This window comes from Centruroides vittatus, unplaced genomic scaffold (assembly GCF_030686945.1).
Source record: "Centruroides vittatus isolate TY-2023 unplaced genomic scaffold, ASM3068694v2 contig_754, whole genome shotgun sequence".
Classification (NCBI taxonomy): Eukaryota; Metazoa; Arthropoda; class Arachnida; order Scorpiones; family Buthidae; genus Centruroides; species Centruroides vittatus.
The window spans coordinates 383,722-403,580 of record NW_027122490.1 but is presented as its reverse complement, the minus strand read 5'-3'; the positions used below and the strand labels follow the sequence as shown (position 1 = coordinate 403,580).

The 19,859-nt window shown below is 30.3% G+C and overlaps 1 protein-coding gene across 1 annotated transcript in view; it reads right to left on the bottom strand.

Moving 5' to 3' along the window:
- Positions 1–6,623, bottom strand: part of LOC136981429 (ubiquitin-like protein 4A) — a 39,116-nt gene extending 32,493 nt beyond the window's left edge. The window contains exons 1-2 of the mRNA XM_067277750.1: positions 6,436–6,623; positions 2,556–2,661 (exon numbers count right to left, since the gene is read on the bottom strand). Coding sequence (XP_067133851.1) covers positions 2,556–2,661; positions 6,436–6,483 — 154 coding nt within the window. The 5' untranslated portion in view covers positions 6,484–6,623. The remainder of the gene's footprint in view (positions 1–2,555; positions 2,662–6,435) is intronic.
- Between the last annotated feature and the right edge of the window lie 13,236 nt (positions 6,624–19,859).

Below are 19,859 nucleotides of genomic sequence, written 5' to 3'. Positions count from 1 at the left end.
TGATCTGGCATCAATTTTTCAGCGACCCCCCAAATATTTTTCACGACCTCCACTTTGAGAATCACTGATGTGCAGTACCTGATATATGTAGGCATACATAAAAATATGTAATCTTTTGACCATTTTTGCATTGAATCCAGAAATCTGTCATTAATGGGGAATTTCCTACCCTTTTACCATTGGGATGATCTGCTCAGTTACATTTTTTGGTCATCAGCAAGGGTGGCAGTTTATTGAGAATTGATTGTATTTTTAAGAATTCTGTTATCTTGGATTACTATTGTTGAAAAAATTAAATTTATAATAAAACAGTTTGAATATAAAGCACATTAAAATTTTGTTAATAAATATGTTAACTTTACATGCTGACATATTTGTATATCGAGTAATAACACTTAAGTGTTGAGATATTGCCAAAATAAACTTTAAAAATGAGAATGTTTGCAAACATTCTCATTTTTAAAGTTTATTTTGGCAATGCCACAACACTTAAGTCTTATTACTATATATACAAGAGTTGGTATGAAGTGCAAGTTATTTTATTACTGACATATTTGATATGTCAATTCTACACTTATTAATAAAATTTGAAAAATATATCTTTGATCATTTGTCATGCAACATGTTTTGTAATAGCATATTTTCTATTATGAGAAGAATAACATGTACAGTACCTATTGTATAGTACAGGGGTGGCCAACTTTTGTGTACATAAGATCTACTTTTTATCTTAAAAATGTGTCGCGATCGACTTGTTGTCGTAGGCATAGTCTAAGTGGCGAGGGGGTGTGAAATACATACTATGTTTATACACTGTGCTTCAGTACGAGGTGCACTCCCGTGAGCTATGAGTAGATAAGGAAAATATATGTTCAAAACTATTTTTTATTTTTTAAATCACTTATTAAGTTTTGAAGATATAAGCACATAAAGAAAATAAATTTCCAGACCCAACTTTTGATATTTGCAATTACGAGTTCATTCCGTACAGGCGGCACCTAAAAAAATCGATTTTTCGACACTTTTAAGATAAATTATATTTTAAGTTAATAAAAATCTAATTTTTTTTTTATCAATTACAATGTATAAATTGTGGTACTATTTGTTCGTAAACTTGAAAAAGTTGTTATAAAACTGCACAGTACGGCTGATAATTTGATTATAAGATTTTACTTTCGCGATTTTTTTTTTGGGCAAGGAAAATTTATCATGGAAGAATGATATAAGATTTTTAGACTTATTTTTTGCTAATCTATCAATAGCTCGCGGGAGTGTTCTTTGTACTGAAACATCCTGTATATCTACCTACGTAAAAAAAAAACGTAATTATTTAACGGGCCAAAAAACTCACGTCCAGGGGAATTAAAACAACATGAGTAATTATTAACAATATTTATTAATTCAAATTAGCTATTGATAAAGACAGATTTAGAATTTATTTTATTACGTTACATTAATGGGAGGACTGAGTTTGACGTCTCTTACCAAGGAAACATAATTAGGTGTATATCCTGACAAAGATGATAATAATGATTCTTTAGTATGGGAATCAGTCAGAACAAAATGTTTAGTCTTCGTTGACTTTAAGTATGAAAATGCCAATTCACACAGGTATGTAGTTCTGAAACAGGAATAAATATATTTGTTACATTTGGTGATACTGGGATATTTTTCTCAATTGACGTATTTCCAAAAATCCAAAAATATAGAGGTCTGTTGCCGAAAACGCTCACTTATCAAGTAAATAGATAGGTAAGAAAAGTCATAATTTAATTTAAAACATAAAGAACAGGTACTTACATTTTAAACAAATGAAAAATTGAAACTCAATGTTGTCACCGTGGATAAATAATATTGATTAATAATAATAATATTGTTAATACTAAAGAAAAGAAGCTACCGCATGACAGTATCAAATATTCAAGCTAAATGTCTGTGTTTTCTACGAGTCCAGTCATAACTGCATGCATATTGTTGCTTTTGCGTGTTACATTCACGCGTTGCATTCAGTTACAAATGCAACACATTAAGTCAAGACATCGCGAGCGATCGACCAAAATTGGCATCGCGATCGACCGGTCAATCGCGATCAACTTGTTGGCCACCCCTGGTATAGCACATACTCATCAAGAGATTTATTATTGGTATGATAAGTTCAAAATATACAATTAACAAAGTTCATAAAATTATAATAAAGTACTGAATAATTATAACATTCCTACTGTTTTTGCTGGATATGATTTTAAAAATTCTAAATGCCTTTCTAAACTTATACCTTGGATACTTTCCCTGTATTAAAATTTTGATTATCTTTTAAAATTCAAAAATAATTTGTAATATAATAATCTTTAAAAATTGTAACATTGATCATTTTATTTTAATTAACAATGTGATTTTTACAAATTTTATTAATTTGTATTTTAAAAAAATATGGTTATAATTCTTCAAGTATTTGTAATCATTTTCATATTGTAAATAAAAAATATATTCTTTTGATTCATAATATGAAAATGATTAGATGTTTTAGCTTTTCTTAATAAAATTTTAGTAAATACCTGATAATGTTTTTCCTTTAAATACAAGACGTTGTTGTTCAACAGGTATTTGTAGTTCTTCAGCAACTAACTGTTTCACTGTACTTACAGAAGAACTGGCTGAAGCCTAGTAAGAAAAAAAAATTATATATATATATGAATTTTTTATTAAAAATTGAAAAAGGAGCTTTTTAAAAATTTCTATCAAATATTTATATCTACATATTATTTTATACATTCTATTATCTAATGCATCCATTTATTTCATTACAGAACTGATAAAAATCAAAATTTTCAAAATCAGTTTACTAGTGTTCAAATAAAATTCCTTTTAATTCAGCAGAATTAATGTTTTATTACTGTATTTTATTAATATTTTTATAAGTAAAAGAGAAATTTTTGGTTTGTTTGAGGCACTATCATACTGTTGTCTATATGTACCCTTGTAGATTTGGATTCGTGTTATCAAATTTGTTGTTGTTTTCTCTCAACTTTTATTTGAGAAATTTATCTTTATTTATTGACAAGACTATGTCTTGCTTATAAAATCGTACTGCCTTCTGTTACCAGCTTAGAGGTATGAAGGAATACATGTCAGGAGTTGAAATTTGGCACAGAGTATTAGGTGCCCAAATCATGCACGCACAAAAAAAAGACAGACTTGTAAGTAGTCAAGGGACCGAGAACCGAAGTCAAAAGTCAATCTCCTGAGCTAGTTTTTTCAGTGCACCACAAAAACAACAGCATACCACATATCACTGCAACCGCCTTCCAACCCACAAATTTTGTAAATTCTGCTATTACTTCTCTCATTCGGAGAGTGCTCCTCTTACCATCCATCCAAACATTAATAGACAAAGAATTGCACCTTATTAATAGGGCAGTACATAATGCTGGGTATTCTACTTCCAGATTTCATTATCTCCTTAACTGTGTCAAGAACAAATTATTTCCAAAATCTTTCCTCTGCAACAAAGAAGAATTCACTTTAGTACAACCTCCGATACCGTTTTTGGGCCATATATCCCTAAAAATAACACGTATATTTAGAAAACATGGTTTTTTGTTGCCCATAGTCCCTCAACCAACATTAAGACGTATATTGTGCAATGATAGAGACTCTCTCACATTGAATGAGAAATCGGGAATTCACAAAATCCCATTAAAACATACATCATCAGGGGAAGAAATCATTTACATAGGAGCAACCACCAGAATGCTACACTCCCGCATCCTCGAACACCAGGAAGATATTAGAAACAACAGACCAACAACAGAATTAGCTAAAAAGGTGCTAAATCAGGATTATCTTCCGCTCTGGGGCCATACAAAATTGCTAAAACGTTGCGATGATCGAAGAGAGGTATTCATATGAGAGAGTCTTTACATATCCACTTTAACACCGTGCAATGCACCAACATTAGAAATCCCGCAACTGTGGATATCATTATTTAAACAATCTAAATCATAAATTTCCTTTCTCAGTTACACCACAGCCAAATACGGCACCATTATTTACGTTTTAAATATTTTGGGGTTATTTCATCATCACAGCATGTTTCTACACCTATAATAATTATTGCAATTTTAATATGTATACGGAATTCCATCCACGTGCTTTACGTAATTTAAATAGTCCATTAAAAAGCTAACTGTTCGAAAATTATGGTATTCGATTTTCGCCCGAAGACGACAGCTGTAAGCTGTTGAAAGTGCTTGCAAGTACATGTGTGAAGTTTTACAAATCACAGTTTGTAACACTGCAACACCAATGTGTTAATCATTCATTAAGCATATGTTAAATGCAAATCATATAAACCAGGCAACATCAGAAGTATCTGCCATTCATCATTATGGTCCATGGAACTTTAAGAGTTTGAACATGATTCATTGTCATATTAGTGACTGTCTAAATCAAAGATTGCCAGATCAACAGTGAGTTTTATATTTACTAGATGGAGAAGAAAAAGAGTATGCACCCAAATTAAGAGCAAAACAATCCAAAATGTTGGTCCAAACAGGACAGTGGCCAGGAACATTTGCAATACTCATTTTTACAAATCCAGGAGTACACAGAGAATATCCAGGAGATTGGAATTAGTTCAGTGTCAGTTAAGTATGTCAAAATTGAGCACTTCCTGCCATACAACAATCTCTGACTATGCTGACACTCAGAAGCTACCTATTATGAAGCCAAATGAATCATCATCTCAGGAAGTTCAATAAACATCTTCATTGGGCAAGAGAAAAACATCCTCTGGAGTGACAAATCATGTCACTCAATGTTCCAAGTCAGATGGCAAGCCTGTGTGAGGAGAATGCCCAGAGAGAGAGAGAGAGAGTTGTTTGTTTAGTTATGGAAATGCAACAGTTTGGATGATCTGCCTAAGGGGAATGCCTTCAGGGAGGTCTTTTTAAGGGAAACTGACCCCTATTTAGGCGTTACACACATGGAAAAAACCCGGAAAACTCCATGTGGCCAGCCCGTCAAGCGAGTCACGAACCCTTGACCGAACTCCCAGTGTTCACAGTATGAAGATCACGTGGGTGGGTGACTATCAGAGAAAAGAGAGAGAGAGGGAGAGAGACTTGACTATGATATGCTAACTGTTAAATGTGTGGAGGTTCTGTGATGGTCTGGGTATGTTTTTGTGGTATGACCCAACCCATTATAGTGATAAAAACCATCCACACTGAGGTGTATGTAAGTATTCCAGACAATCATTTGCTGATGACAATGTGGCAATACTCCGGAAATGGTCAGCAATACTTCGAACAAGACTTCCAACACATTTTGCCAAAAATTTGTGCTGTTTTAAGGTGGTATGAAGATATAGATGTTTCATGATTGGAGTGGCCAGCATAGAGTCCAGACCTGAACCGAACACCTTATGGACCACCTAGAATATAGAATCAGAAATTATGCAAAGTGTCCAGCATCATTGAAAAGAATGGCAACCTGTTTACAGGAGGAATGGAGAAAAATATCAGTAGAAGTGGATCAGAAACAAGTGGAGAGTATGCCATGCAGACTGTTTATCATCAGAAGGTACCCTACATATAAGTGAAAAAGACAATGACTGGAGCCTCACAAATTTGATAGTATATTTTAGCATTTAAATCATGAAATTGGTAATTATTGAAAATATAATTGTACCTGCATCTGCAGAACAATCATTTTCGAAGTTAAAATTGATCAAGAACTGCCTCCAAACAACAATGTATTAAAAGAGACTTTCAACTTTCAATCTTCTCCAATGAAAGATATTTCTACAGATTCAGACTATTAGCACTACTAAAAGCAGGAGAATTTTGAATTTCTGTATACCTGTTGAATTTTCCAATTCATTGTAAAACTATTGTACACATTTTTAATACTTCATTGTGTATTTTATTGTGTTTCCATAAAAATGTTCATATTATTATAGACCTGAATAAATAAATCTATCCTCTTCCCTCCATTGTTCATTTTAGGGTCTCAAAAATAAATTTTGCCTATGTTCTCATAAATCTTAGGGATGCCTCTGCTCATTATTAAAGACCATAAGAGCCCCACTAAGTACTAAAATTACTATTAAAATATAATTTTTATTCTTGCTAAATGTCTACTACTTTCGATAAGATGATGTCAATAACCTAAATAAATGAATAAATTAATAACGTGATTCTCTATCTTCCTATTAAATTATAAATCAAAACTATTACACATTCAAATACTATCTATTGACAAAATTATTCACAGCAGCATTTAAACACGTTTTGAGACTAAATGATACGTAATATAAATATTAAGAATTATAGGACTTTGCATATTTGTTTGAGCAAAATGTCTATATTTTTAGTATAAATTAATTCGAATAACCCTAATTTTCAAGTGATAATTCTAAGTCTACTTCATTACCTCGATTGTACATTCTTTTCCTTTAATAATCTTTACCGTAATAATCATTGTACTTTATACGAACTTTCTCGAAGTATGTACAGTATCAATAATTATACACTAATATTTAACCAGTTCTCATTCTACACAACTCGAAACCAATACAATCACTCACGTTCCCTCATTCCATCGAAGAGAAGTGTTGCCAAGTTAAAATTTCCGAAATTAATTATTATATGGTAGAAAATATTATAAAATTTGATAAAAATCTCTCAATAATCCTATTTACGATAAATAATAGCATAAAATGCCTAAATAACAAATATATGGCACTTTCAGTACATTTAAAAAAAAAAACTTTTTCCGCCCTGTGGACACTAAGAGAACTTCTTGTTAGCAGGCCCATTATGGGTTTGACCACAATGGGGCAGCTGGGTGGTGAGGGACGGGCCCGACATATCCGGACAGACCACCCTCCGAAAAATTCCTAGGAATTTTTCGATCAGTCCGGATTCGATCACGCTCAGTACATATGATACCAATAGTGATAATAATGATAATAATTTTTCTATCTTTTTAAATCTTTTTTCTCTTAATAACTAATTTTTTTTTGCTTTATTTATTGTTTTATGTTTTTTTTAACTCTTTCGCGCTGTAAGCACTAAGAAGGCTTTTTTTCAGCACGCACATAATGAGTTTGGCCGGGCTCATCATGAAGCGGCCAGATGGTGAAGAAGGAATAAGCCCGTCCACAAATTTCCAATTTCAGCATGCTTTTAATCAATGAGACGATTTTTTCTCAATAGCAGACGACGTAGACGGAATAAGAACTCTGAAGTATTAGATCGTAAATATTGTGACTACGTGATGAACACAAGCGGCAGTAGTGGTGGCAAGACTTCGTCAAGTAGTTAGAGATATGGTTGTTCGACTGTACAAGTAATAGCCCTAATGTTGTCAAAATAGTTTAGAAACTACATAATTTTTACAGCAACTAATTTTTTTTTCTAAATAAGCCAACAGAGCTCCAGTTATCTGATTTTAGGTAACGGAATTTTTTATTCAACAGGCTTGCAGCGCTTTTAGCATATTTGTTCAATTATTAAATTTATTGTCAGCGCACTTTCAGTGTTTTCAGTGCTCTCGATTACGCTACCAATCCTGCTTACAAGATGGACACCTCCTGTGAAAATATTTTCTCGAACTGCCTAACAATATTAAATTTTTTGCCAGTTTAAATGAGTAGGGTTTTGCCTCTTTTGCTTCAGTATCTTTTTAATAACCGTGTGATGTATAATAACAATAAGAAGGATAAGAATCTTTTATTATTATTATTATTTTAAAGTCAAAACTATAGTAAAAAGTGGGTTTATGAAATATAGTTTTTGTTTTAATTTTCTGGCTGTTATCTATACATAACAAAAGTATGGAATCGTGTCAAATTTGACCATTCGGGTTTTTTGCAAATCTTCACTTTTCGAGACTCCTGAATCTTAAAAATTCAAAAGAACGAGAAAAAATTTCTTGGATATGTATGTATGCAGTAAATTGAAAAATTTTACTTCGTTCTTTTAAAAGATGAAAGCAATAAAATGTATTGTAAAGTCTCAAAAATTGTTAAAACTATCTTTGGCACGAATATTTGTACCATTTTGAATATAAAATAGTAATAATTGCAATAAAAATCGTGTTAAGTGTTTGATAATTTATTACAGTGTGTGTGTGTGTTGGCATCTATTTCGTTTAATATCTCAGGCTGGAGTGAGGATTAAGAAACAAATTTGGCATGGAAGATTGTATATAAGGGGAATTGATGCTATTAAATTTTTGTGGTTAAAGATCAACGCGGCGAGAAGATAGAGAGGGTTGGATTCAATGAAGATTTTACACCTTATTAGCATTACATTTTTTTTTTTTTTTTTTTAAATAAAATTTATCTCTACCCTCAAAATTAAGCTTTTGCCATTTTAATACAGTGACGCCTCGTACTTCGAATTTAATTCATTCTAAGAGGCCATTCAAAGTCTGAATCGGTTGAAGTCCGAATCGTTTTTTTCTGTTAAAAATAACTGAAAGTGAATTAATCCATTCCCAGACCCTAAACAATATCCATTTCGATAAACTTAAAACAGCAAATACTCATAATTTACGGTAAAAGTAACAAATTAAAGCCCTAAAAATAAATTAAAACACGAAAACAATAAATAAAATACGTAAATATTATATAATAAAATGAAAATTGCATTTACTGGTCGCACACCGTCGTCTTCGCCATCTTAATTCTTTATTTTCTATCGCTAAATATTTTTAAAATTAATTATTAAAGAATAAATTAAATCGCCTGTTTATAATATGAAAATCCATAAATGATTTTAATATTAAAAAATAATTTTAATTGAAGAAATATAGTAAATTTATAAAAAAAATTCCTAAAAATTTAACCTCTAAATCTGATTCGCAAACATATACAATACATATAGGAATAAAAACAAAACTGAAAAAAATTACCTTGAAATTCTTTGGATAGTTGCTGTAAAAACTGATGCAATGAGAAATGACATCATATGATCACAATTGAAGATAAACAATATTATCAAGAAAATCGACTATCTTACGAGCAATTATTTATTGTTACATCGTCACAATGCTGGGCTGCAATTTTTAATCATATTTTTAAAATTTATTTAATTCAAAATATTTGGTCTCCACCACAAATTAGTAGTGACTTGCCCCTGTACATAATACTTTTCCTGTTGGCGACAGTTATGCCGTTATCTATCTAACTCTTTACACGGGAAAAATTTTGAAATTAAATAACGTGACTTTCGGTTTTGATCAAAAGTTTTTACGTAGTTAATCGGGGCCGCCAACTCCCACGCTTTCCATATCTGGTCTAGGATTTCATCTATCTAATTCCAACCTCGAGATTAAGGAAGCACAGACATACGGACAGACAGGCGAACCACAGTGGGAATTTATAGGTTTACAATTTTTTTTCAAATTGCAGCCCAATAACAGTTTATAAGATATGACCAATATCTATGTTTGCACAATTTTTTTTAATAAAAATCCTATTTTTATTAGACAAAATTGGATAAAAACTCAACAGACAATATTTAGGGGTGGAGAAATGATTAAAAAACGAAATTTGGCATGGTAGCTTGTGTATAAGGGGCATTGATGCTGTTAAATTTTGGTGATTGAAGACCAAGATAGTGGAGAGATAGAAGGGGTTTATGTGTCATATTTCGAGAGGGGTCGGAATTAATGAAGAATTTCTGGTTAATAGCATTTACAATTTTTTAATAAAATTCATCTCTACTCTCAAAATTAAGATTTTTTGCCGTTTTATAGTACAGGTACTCCTCACTTTACGACCGAGTTTTGTTCCGACGACTACGTCGTTAAGCGAATTGATCGATAAGCGAGGAGCTTGCTCCGGGAATCAGGTTGCCAGATTGGCTTTTTTGATGCCAAATTTGCGAAATTTGGCTTTTTTTCAGAATGATTGGCGTCAAAAATTTTGTTTGGCTTTTTGGCTTTTTTTGGCTTTTTTCGAATAACATCATGATAATTTTATTTTTTAACAAATCTAATTTTATTTTTTCCAGTAGGCATTGTAAGTCGTATATTATAAATTCTAAGTTGTATATTATTAAAAGAAATGATCTTGGATCAGACTAATTATCTCCATTTCCATTTTGCAACTCCAATAGTTCAAGAATTTGGAAGGTTAAATGGCCTTTTTCAACAAAATAAAGGAGACCCTTATCAGTTGCATGAAAGTTTATTTTGAACTACAAAACTTTAAAAAGTAGACTTTATGATGGTAATTATAAAAAAAGTATTTCTAAAGTTGATTTTGAAATGAATTTTTTGAATGAATGAGATAAATACCTGCAAGTAAATAATAATGATGAAAAAGTCAAGCAACAATTTCTAACTATCAAAGAAAGGTGTTTTCACACGTTAGAAGAGGCTTTAAATCAAGTTCAACAACGGCTTCCATCGGCAATGAATTTATTTTAAGATCTAGCGCAATTAAGCCCAAATATAATTTTAAACAAAGCTTTATGACCAAAGTTTTCTGAATTGCCATCTTTGAATTTAGCACAAGACAATCTTAATATGATTGAAGAGCAATACAGGAAACAGTAGCGTAGCGTAGTGGGGGCGGCAGGGCGGCCCGCCCCGGGCGGCACTTTTAGGGGGCGGCAAGATTTCACAATAAATACACAATACACATTATACCTGTACAATACACAATAATGATGATTGTTCTTTGCCGAAAAGTTCTTTAGAATTACTGTATATTTTAGTCTTTTGAATTGAGATACCTATATAAGTAGGCGGCAAAATTTTCCTCCGCTCCGGGCGGCTGACACCCACGCTACGCCACTGCGTTAACATAATAAAATAGCATTCAAGTAATAAAGTATAATGTATATAAAATATATAATAAATTTTGGCTTTTTTCTGGCTTTTTTTAATCTTAGTTGGTTCTTTATAAAAATTTAAATCTGGCTACTCTGCCGGGAATATAGGATCGTTGTAAAATTATACAAATTATGCAACAAACTTCAAATTTATTCACGAGAAGACTATTATAGTACGCTATTAGCCTATTATAGTACTATAAGACTATTATAGTACGCGCAAGCCTATTATAGTACGCTTAGTGAGCATGTCACCATTCGCCACTGATCGATACTCAAGCTGAGAAAGGGGATTCCCCGAATTGCAGGTCGAAACTCGATTGGTCATAAGTACGAGTGGTCGTTAAGTAGATAGGTCGTAAAGTGAGGAGTACCTGTAATTAATAACAAATAATTTTTATCACACAATCTTATAACAGATGGAGCCACACACAATTTTATTTACTAGGATTAATAACAAAGTTATTTTTTTTAAAATATATTAACAGCCAGGAACGTTATGCAACTGGTTGCTACGTTTTTTTTAATCAATATAGAATTATTTTCTATTTGTGTTTGTAAGTCTTTAGAATCATTAGCATTTTAATAAAGCATTTGCATTAAAAGATTTATGAACATTAAAGGAATGATTAGTTCACCACGCCAAAATATTATCCAATTAAAAAATGAGATAACCACTTTCTATTGACATTAAACAGTTAAACTGTGCGACATTTAAACGTTAAATTATATCATTAATTAATACAAGTTAAGTTTAAAGTTTGTCCACAGATTAACAAATTTATTGATGCTAGTAATAAATAAAAATATCAGCGTTTGCGTTTTTGGAGGCTGAGCCTATTTTCAGTCAATATGAACATTTTCGATCAATTTCGATGAGAACAATTTCTCGGTCAATTTCTCGGACAATCGCCAATACTGTGGCTGAAGTTGGAAAATATTGTAATTACTTTTTCGTTTTACTTTTCCAGTCCTGAAAAAGTTAGAAAACTTCGCGTATTTTTGGTTTCAGTTCATACCAGCAGTGAGGCAAAGCGACCTAGCATCTTCGAGCTTAGCTATTACGGTCCCGATAAGACATTGTAATTATTATAGGGTGTTTGTTTGCTTTCTTTGCGACTATAATCTTAAAATATAATGGCAAAGCTTTCTATAAATGCTTAAAACTGGAACTTTTAGTGAATGAAAATCGTAACCTTTCTTTTGCTATCAGAAATACACTGGCGTAATCTATCAAGATTTGCTTTACTCCATCTAAACAATTAAGCATATTCAGCGTTAAAAAATTAAAATGTATCACGAAAAGTATGTAAAGCCTAATGAAACTATATAAAACTAAATATGAAATATTCTTACCACTAAATGAATTAATGTCGTTGAAAATATAGTGGAAGAAGTCTTAGAAGAAATTGCAATTTGTCTTAATGATACCAACTTCTTTCACAGAATTGATGAATTTAAAACAAGTCGGTGTATTTTAATATATTCACAAGCATATTACTTATGTATCCGCTATTTCTGAATATCTTTTGGCACAATTTGCATTTGATTTCATTACTTGAAATCTCTTCTTGAAAAACTTTCTACGGATTATCGCGATATTTCAAAAATTGTTTCAGAAATTTTGCATTATCATGAACTGAATACCTGATAAAGGTTAGAACTAACACAGGAATGTGATGTATCGGACCATCACGTGACAGCGTATTGGATTGCCTGGTAGTCGTCTGGTCGAACAGTTTTGAGTTGAGTATGTTATAGCTACCGATTTTATTAATTTTCAATGTTACTGTGCTTTGAAAAATGTGAACTGTGACCAGTAACAATTTGTGTGTTTTATTTTCCCAGCTGTTATAACACGGGAGAAACATTGTAATCGTGTCAAATTTGATCGTCCGGGTTTTCATGCAAATCATTGAGATCCAATGAACTGAAAATTCCAAAATGAAAAAAAAGGAAAAAAATTCTATAGATATGCGTGCCTGCTTGACTGTTGACGTCTATATCGGTTAATAGCGAGGTTGAGGCCGAAGTTTTAAACGCGAAAACGTGTACGTCGGACGTTGAACGCCGCTTTCCTGTAAGCATAGAAGTTTGACAATGACGTTTGGAATGTCGAGCATGATTCCACTGACTTTCCAAACATCATTGTCAAACTTCTAGACTTACAGGAAAGCGGTGCTCAACGTCCGACGTACACGTTTCGCGTTTCAAACTTCGGCTTCAACCTCGCTAATATCTCGAAATGGAGTAAAGATTAAGAATGAAATTTGGTGTGTTAACTTATACAAAAGGGGCATTGATGCTATTAATTTTTGGAGTACTAAACTCAAGGGGATGAGAAAATAAAAGGGGGTTATATGTCATATCTCCGGCGGGGTCGGACTTAATAAAAATTTTACTCGTTATTGGTATTTAAAATATTTTTAAAAAATCATTTCTACCATCAAATTTAAGTCTGTTTTTTTCTATTTTATAATATGAATTTAGAAAACTTACAAAAATTTTCGACTAGGCTATACTTTAAAAAAAGTATCTTCTCAATTCATCACTTTCACACACCATCAGTAAATAAATCTCACCATTAAGTTGTCCACGCTATTTTATCAAATATATATTTATTTTTAATTGTGCCGTCGCCCGAGGAAAGATTTTAACGTTCTACATAGTAAGACGTCTAATGGAAGGTAGACTTCACCATGAGACTGTTATTTGCTGATAGTGTGTGAAAAGATCGAAATGAGAAGACGCTTTTTTAAAGCATTATCTAATGAGAATTTTTGTAAATTTTCTAAGTTTATACTTATTTTGCTATGTTATCAAATGCATATTTCTTTTTATAATAATTAATAATATAAAAGTTATTTTTAAACACAAGAAATGGCGCTACATACAATTTTAACTTTGAGCTACTGTCATAGTGTTTTCTTAAATAAATATTTTTCTAAATGGAGATTTTCCCCACAATTCAACAAAATGACTCTTTTTAAGCTTTTGTTATTAAGTAAATTTTATATCGTAATATAATTGAAAATTATTGGACTTTCTAATGGTCCCATTAACTTCCTGTTCGAGTGCCTGGAAAGTCGAGCAAGAGTCCTGTTTTGAATTTGATATTAGAATTTTTAATGAAAATCGATAACTAAATCTACTACGAAATTAACAAATCATTATCGATTATTACAAGTTGGACTGAAATTTTTAATGAGCTATTATTTATCGTGACGTTTTCAAAATTTCGGGCTGCAATTTTTCGTCACAATGCTCTCAATTTTAGTACTTTCATGCCCTGTACATCATACTTTTCCTTTTAACAATAGAATCAAGTCGATCATCCATCTAACTCCGATCTGGAGAAAATTTTTGAATTGAAATAACGTGACTTCCAGTTTTGTCCAGAAGTTCGTACAAAGTTAATCGGCACCGCCAACTCTCAAGCTTTCCATATCTGGTCTCGGATTTCACCTATTTAATTTTGTTCTCGAGATTAAGGAAGGATAGACAAACAAACAGGCAGCATTTATAGGTCTGTAATTTTGGGCTGCAATTTTCAAAAATAGCAGATATATTTATATATCTGCTATTTTTAATACGTATGTATACATATATATTTAATACATATATATCCTATTATCTACATAGGATATAATATATATACATTTAAGGAAAATTTACAAAAGAAATTGTAAACAGTAATTTAAGTTATGCTTATTTTCTCTTTTAAAGTTTAGATGATTTTTGTTAATTGAATGGTGATAACTTTTTTAATACTAAATTAGAAATTAGCTTAAAAATTACAGTATTTACAAAAGTGTAAATCTTCCACTAATTAAATTACTTTTAAAATTGTTTCAATTAATTTTTTAAATGTAATTAACATTTAACAGATGTCACGTATAAAATAAAATATTTTAAATGTATATTTTATAAGCAAATTTGAAAATGTATAAATTGAAACTTTTATTTTATCATTTATTTATTGAAATGTTTAACAAAAAAGATTAATTTACTGATTTTAAACAAATAGTAACTGAATGAAAATTCGTGTTGACAAATGATGATCAAATTTTAATACGATAATCACGTTATTTATTAATATTATCGAATTATTTCTTTTTACTTTTTCTAGTTTACGAAGCTCCATATACATATATATATATATGTAAAAGATCTTTGCGAAATTTATCATCAAGCAAACTGATACAAATTTTGAAAGACAACTTTTGATATATATTACGTTAATCCTAAAGAAAGACACGTCATTAATCAGTTTTAACACAAGAGCGATTCAAAAACAATTAAAATTCGTCTTTGAAATTTGTTTGTTGGAGCATATTACTGATTAATTCTATGATTATTATTAAAGTTTTGAAATGGTAAAATTCTATAAATGATTAGAAAACAATGGGATAATGTAAAACTAAACTGATGTTGATAAGGCTATTAATTGTAATTTTATAATATTTAAAATTATTTCTCTAGCATCTTTTTAAGTTTGTCATTTGTGCTAATAAATTCTCTTTAATTTAATTATGTACAATTTAGATCTACAATAATATACAAAAGTCATTTTGACTGTAGGGTTGAAGCAAACTTTCAAAAATCATAAAACAAGTCTTAAATACAAACAAATTAAAGAGAATCGAACATGTTTTTTTTTTTTAAAGATTCAAATCATAAGAACTTTTTAAACTAAGTAAAAAATAAATAAAAATAAAATATTTAAAAATTTTTAATATATGATACAAGTTATATAATTACAACTATGCTACTAAACTCCAAGATTGAGAAGTACAACATAGCGCGGAATTCACTAAATGGTCTTTATGGGTTAACACCTGAAATGCTGCACGGATGTTTTCCTTTAGTTGCTGTATATTTACTAAAATTTCACATATACTTTCTACTTTACGTAACTCCATAAAATGATGGCTGGAAAAGTAAAAAGAGTAGTTAGATCAGGAGACCGTGCAGGCTGAACTGCACTGTGGTGTACTTTACTATAGTGAAATTTTCGACTCTGATCTATTAGTACCTGCAAAAGGAATAAAATATCAGTTCAGGAACAGACATTATTCTTATTTAAAAACCCCTAGGTAACTTTGAGTCCGTCTGTATATTAATGTATATATACAAACAGTATGGAATCAACCTTTTTTTCTTTGTCTTATAATAAGTCACTCAACTATACAAAACTCGTAAATATTTATGCACTAAAAAGATTTAATTACAGTCTGAAGGAATATTAAATAGAGACTATGCAATTGTAGTATTGCATTAGTGTATATAATCATATAATATTTTATATGTACTCTTATTGTTGTATAAGTGTACAACATTTATTGTACAGCAATCCCGTTTTATGATCATTTTCTTGCGTTTTTTACTTCAGATATAAATTTCCTATATGACTGTTTAAAGTATAGTATTTAAGTGCATATTTTTATGGGCTATCTCTGTATGATATTATACAATTAAAATTTTATTTTCAAGAACCTCGATTTCTATAAACGAGCTTAGAATATAAGAAACGTGATAGCTTGTTTTACACTGGCTTCCAGAACCAAAGTCGTAAGAGATTTATATATATATATAAATAAACCGGTACGACATTTATCGTCCGTATTGTTATATGTTTTCATCAAAATTAATGTTTATGTCGATAAAACAAGTTTAGAATAGCATAGCTTATAAAAAATGAAGTATTTGTTTAACAAGATATTGGTATTTGTTCTCTACAATAGTTTTTAAAATGTAAAACTTTATTCTCTATTTCATATAATATATATATATTTCCCATTAGCCAGTATTTAAAATTGATAAGTTGACTGATTACATTTATTCAATATTTATTTCGTTTAACTTTCGACGTCATTGATTAGTCTCTTACTAATTCTAGGCGTGTGTTGTGGTAGAAAATTTTATTATATTATTTGATGAGTATCTGTTAACGAGAGAAGTTCAAATCTGATAAAGAAATCATAAAATGAAAGGTTTTAAAAATTTATACCTGATCGATGATGATAATTTTTTATGCTAATATTTAAGCATTGAAGAATAAATTCTTAGAATTAGAAAGTAAGAATATTGGAATGTGGAATGCAATTTAGGCCTATATTTTGTATATAGAGAGATAATATAATTGTCTATTATAAAATTTCTGGTTATTAAAATATATAAAAACGTTGCAATTATACCAATTGAATATATCAAAATCAATTTATTTAATGTTATTATATAGATAATTGAAAAATATTTTATATTACTAGGTTAAATTAGTTAATTAACTAACGTAAATTGTGTCTATAAATTGTATTACCAAAATAAAAAATTAGTTTTCTTTAATAGAAGAGCGTAATGTATTAATTAATTACTTATATAATAAAACTTTATTCATTACAATAACAGTAATTAGCTTAATTATGGTATTAATAATTATGATAATAAACTTATTCGTGTAATAGTACGAATATTGGAAAAAGCATTTAAATTATTTGGTTATTTAACAATTTATATTTTAATTTCTTCTGATATTGAACTTAAAAAAATCCCAAAAGCTTTTTTTCGATCGAAATTTATACAGTACAGTACAATATTTTAATTGAAACTTTTCATAAAAGGCTAATATTAATAGGCCTAACTATAAATAGCAGGCGCTTTTATTTTTCTGAGATCGTGATGCTACATTTAGTGTTTAATGCATAGTACAGTACATACCTTTGTTGCTGTCTATACTTGAAAACTTCTGGACAACGGAATACGCCATACAAGTACGGCATATTCCTTTACGATGGCAAAACAACTTCACTTCGCATCGTGGTTCGAAATTCTGATGCGGACCCTTTTCTCTCCAAACCAATACCAGACCGCAGAAGAGGGGAAAAAAGCACACAGCTAAGATCACTTTTTTCTTGTTGCTGTTCTCCGCCTCCAAATGTAAGCTGTGAATTTGTTGGTTCCTATAGTATGAGGAATGACAGAATATAAGGATCTCCTTAAATTATTTTTTATGTAACATGTTTTAGCTTTTTGGAGCATTTCTTTTATAAAAGTTTTAAATTTTATTAATAAAAACGTGGCTACATAAAACCATGATGAAAACAATTGTTATGATCATGAGTCGTAGGCTTTTATCTGAACCCATTCGGACCTCTTTGGCTCCGAGTTATGATTCGGCCGAACTACTTTGCGCCATTGTAGTTTCGCCACTATAATCATGCATACTGGCCATCTTCTTGATATTTTTGCTAATCTTAGGTTAGTGGTTGTTGTTGTTTTCTTTAAACTAAACTGTTACTTGAAATTCCTAATTATTGAGTAAATTGCCCATCTCGGACGACTTTTAGCCACAAAATTTTCGATTGTCATTTTTTTCACAATACACACATGATAGAAACTTACTCAATAAATTCAGTTAGTTCTAGTTAGATCAGTTCGTTTACAACTGCTTTGATTTAATGAACAAGGCTAAATCCACATGTTATCAGAATAACTACGTGTCACGCGATGTTTATTCTTCACTGTTCAAAAAAATATGATTATACATTTCTTTAATGCGGGAGAATAAGTCCCTAATTTTGTGCAGATTTTTTCCACACTCGTTTTCTTGTTTAGATATGTGCCAAAATAAAAGTATACTTTGCAATTCGATTTTTAAATACAAATGAAATAAAAATATCTAGTGAAATTTATTGCAGAATGTTAGTTTAATATTATATGAGTTAGATAAATCAATGCAAATCTATGAATGGATGAATAAGTTTAAGTATAATAGTGAAAGTGTTGAAGCTTCTTGCATCAGATCATGTTGTAAAACTAGAAAACATAACGGTAATTGAGAAACTCTTACAAAAAATTTGTTATGTCACTGGTTTAGCGTCCGAGAACAGTAAAGAGTTTAGTATAGTGTTCGTTTCGTATTCTTTGTAATCGTTTAGTAAAGGCCTATTACCAGTAAATAGATGTAATCCCTATCTTTTGACCTTAGATTAGTGTGAAAGAGCTTATATTATGATTTTGTGTAGTGAACGTAGCAGGTATATCGTTTGGGAACCCAAGTTATATAGTTATATCGGCTTAAGGACCTGTATTAGAGGAACCTTAACCTTAACTTTATTCCAGTAAACATGGTTATAAAAAAAATTTGAAAGCCAGCTCATTTCACAAACCTTATGCCTGAAAGCAGTATAAAATACGAGGTATTACAAAATATTGTACAAAGTTTACTATGTCTTAGTAAGCAATCTTCAAGTTCCTGACAAAATTCTTTCGGCCAACAAATACTGTAAACAACTCCAAACACAAAATGTAAGTACAACTGTCTTCCATTGTAATGCATCATAGGAGAACAAGGATTAAATTTCAGTTGTTACTGGCAGCTGGTACACTTGTCTCAAAATGCCAGTGTTGGTTTAGGAGTATGTCCTTTTGGTGAATTTCCTCTATCTGTACAGATCATCATACATTATATTAATTAAGTATTATGGAATACTTATCATTAACAATAGATAACGTTTTAAAACCTAGAATATTCAACTCGCATAAATAATAAGAAAAAAAAAAATTAGCGGTTTTGATAAATAAACAACAAATGTACAAGAATTTAAAATGTTGAGTTGGTTAAGAACTTTTAATGAACAATGAAAGATCGCACGAATATTTTAGTGTTAAAATTCATGACATCATTAATCACATATGAGTTTAAATAAATATAATAATCCACTGATCATAAATAAATTTTTGACAAATGAATTTTTATTTTTTTCTATCTATAATGAAGAATCTTCTATAATTATATTAAAACAATTCATTTTTTATAAAATAATTATTTATTTGTTAAATAAAAACATTGATTAGTCGGTAATATTGAATAAAACAAATACGAGCGTTTATAAATTACAATAAAAATCTGATAATTTATCAATTCATAATACTTTAATTCTTTGTAATCATAATGTGGATAAAATAAATACCTATAAATGAATATCATTTCCTATTGCAAAAAATTAT